Source organism: Grammomys surdaster, unplaced genomic scaffold (genome assembly GCF_004785775.1).
Source record: "Grammomys surdaster isolate TR1022 unplaced genomic scaffold, NIH_TR_1.0 313, whole genome shotgun sequence".
In the NCBI taxonomy this organism is placed as follows: domain Eukaryota; kingdom Metazoa; phylum Chordata; class Mammalia; order Rodentia; family Muridae; genus Grammomys; species Grammomys surdaster.
In genome coordinates, this window is record NW_021604732.1 from 366,163 (window position 1) to 374,714 (window position 8,552).

At 40.0% G+C, this 8,552-nt stretch overlaps 1 protein-coding gene across 1 annotated transcript; it reads right to left on the reverse strand.

The window, feature by feature from the left end:
- Positions 1-610: 610 nt before the first annotated feature.
- LOC114629583 (T-cell-specific guanine nucleotide triphosphate-binding protein 1-like) lies at positions 611-8,308 on the reverse strand. The gene is made up of 2 exons (XM_028777622.1): positions 8,156-8,308; positions 611-2,217 (listed from the first exon to the last, which is right to left on the reverse strand). The coding sequence occupies exon 2, from the start codon at positions 2,196-2,198 to the stop codon at positions 936-938; it is 1,263 nt and encodes a 420-aa protein (XP_028633455.1). The 5' UTR covers positions 2,199-2,217; positions 8,156-8,308; the 3' UTR covers positions 611-935.
- Between the last annotated feature and the right edge of the window lie 244 nt (positions 8,309-8,552).

The window sequence follows — 8,552 nt, forward strand, 5'->3', positions numbered from 1 at the left end:
ACCTCTCCCTTGCTTGTGAGCCAGATGAGACACATGGACCACATGTCACTTTACACCAGCAAGCCTTCCTCTGGTGTTTATGGATCGTGTCCAGGCTCAGCTAGGTAACCTAATTCTTGTCTTTACTTTGTCAGATTGCAACAGGCACATGTTCAATGCCACCTAATTCATTTTTTTAAAATTTTTGTATTTATCATTGACATCATTATTACTTGTAGTTTTGTTGGGGGGGGACAGATAGTTCTGCCATAGCACATGTATGAATGTGACTCCGGTTTCCTCTCTACCTCTCTTCATCCAGTGACTTCCCCTACTTTCCTTAGTCTGCATCAGATTTCTGCCATTCCTGCAACTGCCCGTACCTGTTTTCACATTAGTGTGCTGTATTCCTAACTATGGATTCCCTTTTGACCTCTTCTGCATCATGCTCTTTCCTCGATCTTCTACTTCACTACTTCATCTTGTCACCACCTCTTGGGTGTGTTGCACTTTCCCATGGCAAATGTTTACTATGCCTTTAACTGTGTTCTCATGTTTATAGATCATTCTTTAGTTCAGTGAGAAGGGTGTTGAAATGCTAAATGTGAAAAAGAATTGGGAAATTGTGATGTCTAAGTCTCATCTTGTTATAATAAACCTTTTTTTTTTATTGGTATAAATGGATCAGAAACAGGTTATCTCTTTACACAGAGAGGCAGATGGTATGTTATTGCTGGCTGTAATCAAGAATAGTTAACCAATGAACATATAAAACAGGACATGGACAAAAAACAATTCATGCATGGTAGTGATCTCTAAAGAAAAGCAATGGACTTCTTGCATGGGTTACACATCTGTGGGTCTTAGGGAAGAGCTGGCCTGGGAATTTAGTGGAAGGACAACCAACTCCATTGACAATTTGGACACACAAGCCCTGAAATCCAATTACTATTTGGCTAGGCAACATTTACTGTTTCCATCTTTCTCAAGAGATGTTTAGCATCGTCAACCACTACATTAAGGAACTGAATGTGCCCATAGTAGACTTTCAAAGCCTGGATTACAGAAGACCCAGGGCCTCCTTTTATGGCACAAAAAGCTTCAGCAGCGCTCCTAGCTTGTGCTATTATGCTGTCATCCTTTACAAGGGACCAGAAATCTGAGCACTTGAGTTGGCCCTTGATGTCTTCCAAGGGTATGTTCAGCTTTTTAGCAATCTCTTCAATCGATTTATCATCCAAGCCAAAATGGCTTCGGTACTCCTTCAAGCACTGTTCTTGTTGACACAAATCAAAGCCACTAAGGAAGGTCATAAAGGGAATGAAGCTCACAGCTGCTGACTTCAAGGCCTCCAGGAAGATCTTCTCCTGAAGAAAATGTTTCTTTATCTCAATGGAAGCATCAGAGATATTGGGCAAGAGCAGGGCAAACATATGGCGCTTGTGACCAGGGAGCTCCTTCAGCAGAGTCTCCTCCAGCTTTGAGAAATCAAAAGCACCCAGATCAAAGTTGGAGATCAGGAAGATTCGTGGTTCAGTCACTCCAATATCATTGAGATTAGCCAGACAGTAGTCTCGAATACTCTGAAGGACTTTCTCCTTCTTGAAGGTTGTGGGTTTGGTTTTCTCTTCACTATATAAGTCACTGTCCACCTTGGTCCTAACAAAGTAGAACTTCTTCCCAGCATCCTTGATTTTCTGGGCTAGGAGAGCATCATTGCGGCTGAAGCGGGAAGAAGAAATGATGATGAAGAAGTCATAGTTAGCAAATCCCACTTTGTCTAGATAAGTGTCTGTGTGGAAATTGGGAGTCCCAGTCCCAGGCAGGTCCCAAAAGATCACTTTGGGATATTTTGGGTGCTGATAGGGGGTTTTATACATAGTGGTCTCCACAGTTCCAACATCAGCAGAGTCCTCTGCCTCATGACTCAGCCCTCGCAGGGCATTGATAAAACTGGACTTGCCAGTCCCAGACTCCCCTATCACAGCCACCTCCAGGACAGCATTCTCTGCAGCACCAATCGCTTCCTGAATCTGACTCATGACATCGGAGAGTTTTCCCTCCTGAAGGGCTTTGTGAATAGCAGAGAGAGTCTCTGGAGAGAGCATGCCTCCTGCCTTACTGATTAGTGCAGAGTACTGAGGAAGAAACTCCTTAGCTAATTGGTGGAAATTCTTTTCTGAAGCACCCTTCAGGAAGGCTGAGATGAACTGTTCCATAGCAGTTACCAGGGAAGATCTGTGAGAAGGGAGAAAGATCAAAGAGTTAAGAAGAAAGGATTAGTTAAAGAGAAACCCACCCCTCCAGACACAGCAGCCACTGTGAGCCCCTCCTATCCTCACAAGCTGGTTCATGGCACTGCATCTCATTTATAGTCCGGGAGAAGACACACTTATTCTCTTTCTTATTGGTTTCTGTGTCTTAGATTCAGGTGACAGTAACCACTTTTACACTGTCAGAATAATGATCCCAAAGATGTCCATATAACCCCCAACAGAATCTGTGAATATATCATTTACACAGAAGAAGTGAGTTGGTTGCTGAGGTTAACAGTTTTATGGTAGGGCCAGTACTTTGCATTATTCAGATAAACTCAAGTGTAAATTTAATTTTGAACTAATTTTAGATTTCTGACTTCCAGAACTAAAAGAGAATAAATTTCCGTTGTTTCAATTGCCCCATAATAACTGCCCGTATTCATGGAGTTATAACAGGTGATTTGTCCACACCAGTGTACAATGGCCAGTGGTAAAACTGGCATACTCAATACCTCACATACACTAATACACTAGCCTTCCTAAGAGAAGACAAAGGGTTAATCTAATGGAGAACAACAATTTCCTTCCTTATGCAGATCCTTCAGAAACAATGTTCAGGATAAGAAAAAACTACTTTTAGCACTCAAACAAAACAAAATAAAACAAACATACTAATTTTATTATATCCTATAACTCTGACTAGTCAGAAGGCAGAGGCAGGAAGGCAGCAAGTTCAATGCCTCCAGAAGGAGTTCATGAGTAACTTGAACAAATTGGGAAGACTACTGCAAAACTTAAAACATACAAATCGAACCATCCTTAGGCTGCTGACAGGGACCCAACTGGTGCAGAAAGTCACCCCTGTGATTGCCCAGGACAAAGGATTCCAGGTCAGGCCTCTCCTGCCTCTCTGTGTCTGTGCCAGGGCCACTACCTTCAGTGCAGAACTAAATAAGATAAGAACACTGGCTTTCATACATGAACTCTGCCTATGACTTTATGAACAAGGAGTAGACCCAGAAGCTGCCGAAGCAGGAGATGCTGGTCTTCTAAAGAAGTCCCACTGAGATGTTCCAAGTTCTGCAAGAAAAGCTGAAGGGTTCATTGCTGCCTAGAGTGTGCAGTGCGATTACTGCATGCCACAGTATGGAAGATGTTTCTTCTCTGAGAAATATAAAGCTGTGGCGGTGTAAGTTAATGTCACGTGTGTGGTAGAGAGAACTGAGCGATGTATCTCCTGTGGGTCCTACCACTGTTTTCTTAATGACTTCATGCTTTATTACTGTGTGTTTTGTGTTCCTCCTTCATAGTGATAGCCTGTCTGCCAGATGTACACCTCTGCTGTACCTGAAATGACTAGAACCTTCTAGTGATATTAACATTTCCATCATAAAACTGAGAATTAAATGTTCTCTACAGCTGTGGACTCTGACAGGATGTCAGGATCCACTTGTGAATTTTGTCCTTTTCCCTTTGATCTCTATAGTCTTCCTTTTCAAGTTAAGAGCACAGAAAACATTTCTTCCACTCTGCTCTTTAGCAGAAAAATACTTACAAAGATCAAAACAAAACAAAACACCTTAAGTAGCTTACTGGTGTAAATCAGAACGTCCTTAAATTAAGAATTAAAACTTCTAGAAACTTCTATTTTAAAAGCAATTTCAGTGTTGAGCTTAATGTTACTTATAGTTTGAACCACCTAAATCTGATGAGAATCTTGAGAAAGTTCTTCTTTCTAAGCTTTATATCCATAAAAGCCCTACAGAATAATGTATAAAGTGAGATTTATAATATTTAAAATTCCTTTCTGTGTTTATTGCATAAAAGTACATGGAATGCTTACCTAATAATATTGTATTAAAAAATAAAGTTATTTCATAATTTTTCAACCTTCCTTACCCTTCCAACTCCATTCCTTCCTTGTTTGTCCTTTGAGAAAACAGACAGGTAAATAAAAAAGACAAACAAGGGTTTTTAAACTCTACGAACTAACAAGAAAAAGAACTAACTAAAAGAAATACATGTGTGTATGCACAAAAGTGTGCACACAAACATACACGCATACCATAAAAGCTCAAACTTGTAAAGCATAATATACAAGTAGTAAGTTTTTTTTTAAGGCCAAATAAAGCAATATGTGACAAAAATATCTCCAAAAACAAACCTTGAAGTTCCTTTTTTTCTGGCCATCTACTGCTGGGCATGGGCCTGTCCTTGAGAGTGGTTTGCATCCCCAGGCAGACTACCCTGGAGAAACTAAAGTTTCCTTTGTTTGTGAGTGGTTGTTAACTGGAGATGCCTTTGTTGGGACTGAGAGCCCATGCCTACTTCCCCATCACAGTGCTGGAAGCCCAACCAGCTTGGACCTGTGCAGGCTCTGTGCATGCTGCTACAGTCTCAGAGTTTGTGTGTACATCAGTCCCATTGTGTCTTGAAGACACTATTTTCTTTAACCTAACAAATCTTAAATGGTTGGTTAATGGTTATTTAATTACAAAACAAGCATATATTTTTTTCAATTTATTTTTTTTATCCATTAATTTTACATCACTGGGCCCCTCCTGGTCACACCCTCACACAATCCTTCCCCCATTCCCTCTCCCCTTCTCCTCTGTGTGGATCTCCTCCTTCCCATTATACACCCCACCTCCGGTTCTGGCACTTCAAGTCTCTGCTAAGCTAGGCACTTCCTCTCCCACTGAGGCCAGGCAAGGCAGCCCAGCTAGAAGAACATATCCCACAGACAGGCAACAACTTTTGGGATAGCTCCTGCTCCACCTGTTTGAGACCCACATGAAGACCAAGCTGCACATCTGCTACATATGTGCGGGGAGGCCTATGTCCAGCCTGTGCATGTTCTTTGATTAGTAGTTCAGAATCTGAGAGCCCCAAAGGTATAAATTACTTGACACTGTTGGTCTTCCTATGGAGTTCCTATCCCCTTCAGCCTGCAATCTTTCCTCCTATACTTCCATAAGCATTCCCACGCTCCATCCACTGTTTGGCTGGGGGTATCTGCATCTGTCTGAGTCAGCTGCTGGGTGGAGCCTCTCAGAGGACAACTTGCCCCTGTCTGCAAGCAAAGGCATGCCATTATTTTCTGAAGAAGCAAGAATTTCCAGTTCTGTAAACAAAAACCAACAAAGTGTGCTTCAACCAATTTTAAATATGCCTTTTTTTAAAAAAAAAATAGTGTTTTTATTTCTACCCTAAGCTATAACCCACCAAAGTGATTTTTCAAAATTAAATTCTAGAAAATTGAGAAAAATAATGGTCCAGCTCTGTTCCTGTAACAGAATCTCAGTGGGTTTTTGTCTTGCAATACTAACAGTGGTTTAATCTGTTTTATTGATTCTTAAATTGTACATTATTTGATACCATTTCAATAATGGTAGAAAGATCTGGAGAGTTGGATCAGTGATTAAGAGCACTCACATTTACTTTTCTATGAAAACAATATAAGAATAGGTACATAATTAACTATGTTAGACAAATAAGAATTCTGTTGAATTAGAATAATGTGATGTCTACCTCCTTTTTGCAACCACAAATGTCTGTCTGCCAGTACAAAAGAGACCGCCTGTTAAAAAGTATCTGTCTTACTCAAATTCTGTTAATCTCTAATAGAAAACCTGTTACTTTAGGGGTTAGAATTATGGGAAGGAACCACATGAAAAGCTGAGTGATCAAATGTGGGATTTAAAATCACTTGTTTTTAAAAAATATGAAACTTGTAACCATTTGTGTAATTAAAATTCATGATTAAGAGGAGATTGTGTGTGATTTTTTTTCCTGCATGAGGGATTTTATTTCGTTAAGGACTAAGAAAAAAAATAAAGTTGTTGGAACCTTGCTTCATCCACCAAATGTATGTCTGTGTCTGTGTGTGTATGTGTGTGTGTGTGTGTGTGTGTGTGTGTGTGAGAGAGAGAGAGAGAGAGAGAGAGACAGAGACAGAGACAGAGACAGAGAGACAGAGAGGGCCTGTTTTACATTAGTCATCAACCCTGGATTAGTGATCTCACTGTTGGAGCTAGACTGACAAATTAACTTCTCTGTTGTTATTAAACAAACATCAGCTTTTGGCTAAGTACAGTGCTAAGTCCACTAGGAAAGTGGAAACAGAATTGTGAGTTCAAGGCCACTCTTGGCTACACCGGCAACATAGTAAAATGTTGCCTTTTAAAAATGGCTTTGAGCTGGGCAGTGGTGGCACACACATTTAATCCCAGCACTTGGGAGGCAGAGGCAGGTGGATTTCTGAGTTTGAGGCCAGCCTGGTCTACAGAGTGAGTTCCAGATAGCCAGGGCTACATAGAGAAATCCTTTCTCGAAAAACCAAAAAAATAAAATAAAATAAATTAAAAATAAATAAATAAATAAATAAATAAATAAATAAATAAATAAAATAAAAAATAAATAGCTTTGGTTATTTTCATGTTTTTAAAAATCCATGGTGTCTCTACCAAAGAAACTGAAGGGTTACTCTCAGCAGACAGCGTTAGGAGACAACAATTTGTGATCAGCATCTGATTGCTGATAAGCAAAGTGCACATTGCATATTATTGATAAAAACACAATGTATGCTTTTTCAGAATGTATGCTTTCTGTAACTACAAAATATATATGGACTTCTAGATCAATAGAGTTGATACTTTTATGTCTGGTTTTGTAGATTATTTACATATGAAACAACATAGGGGACTATATTAAGAAAGAATCTTGTTTATAGGAAATTTTACTATAAAAGTTCTTAAATGTAACCTATTTTAATGCATAGTTAAGTAATATTTTAAAAACCAAACAACACAATTGCCATGTCTATCATGTGTCAGTGACCAAAAGAAAATAATTTTATTGGTAATGAAAAGTAAAAACAGGGCCAGGAAAATGGGTCACCAGATAAAACCACTTGTCAGGCAAGCCTGGTGATCTTTAATCCCTGGAACCCACATAAAAGGCCAGATATGATACACATTGGCAACTTCCCCAATCCTCCTTTAATATAAGAGCCATAGGAGAATGCAGCCTGAAGCTTGCAGGTTGACTACCTAGAGTATACAGCATAGCCGTGGAAACAAGAGAGACCCACCTCCATACGGTAGAAGGAAAGTCTAACTCTCCAAAACTGTTCTCTGACCTCTGCACATGTGCCATAGAATGTCTGTGACCACACACACACACACACACACACACACACACACACACAGACATGCACACATAGGCAGACACTCATGCATGTATGCACACACACATACATACATAAATACATTTTTATATTAAAGATAAAAAATAAAAGGTCTTGTAATACAGCTTAGTTGTTGAGCCCTTGCATAGCCCAAAGTTTATGAAGCCAAGGTCCAATCTCAGTACAAAGAAGAAGGAGACAGAGGATAAGGAAGGAGAAGAGAAAAGCAAGGAGAAAGAACTGCAGGGAGAAACAACAGGAACAGGAGGAATAATTATTTTATTTCTGATTACTAATTATCTAAGGTGAACATCAGAACAAGTAAAGATCTTTCAGCATCTTAAAACAACAACACACACTCTCAAGTATATTCAGTAAGTGTGAAGATGGAGGTTACCATGTTGTGTCTTATGGACAAGGATGGACAGCCTCAGACCTCAGCAATCAGCTTTATTTCTGTGTCAATGATGAAACATTACTTAGATTTTTGTTAATTACGGAAAGCTCATAGGGTTATGACAAAATTCCCTGGTGGTGAGATCCAGATACTTTACAGTGAGTTCTGTATGGTTTCCTATGAGAGTCACCCAGAAACAGTTTGCTCAGTCCAAACTTTTACAGAACTCTCATAGAAAAACTGGCACGAAAAGGCAGCTCCAGACCCCATGACTTCCGCCTATGAAAAGCCAAAACCTTTGACACTACAGAGGCAAAGGCTTTTCTCACTTACCAGCTCTGAGAAGTAGAAAATACCGAGTCTGTTGCTCACTGCAGCGCACAGCACAGCCACCACCAACTGCACAGGTCTGCCCTCCTTCAGGAAAAAATCAAGGAGAAGAGAGGGTAGGGATCGCCTCCGTGGACTCTGGAGCAATGAGGACAGTGTTTATAAAGAAGGGAAGCTACGCATTTTCTGGAAACAAAAGTGAAACTAACCTCTTTATGTGTGCTTTCTGGGCAGCATAAACATTTCCAGGAAAAAGATAAGGAACACTTTATGATTTCAACTTGGTCAGAGATTGAAAAAAGACTGGACGATTCGAGGCCAGGAAGACCATTTCATCTTGGCCTGTGAAGGGTCACTTAGCCAAGACACCAGGGGAATGAGCTCTCTGAAGCCAAAGGAT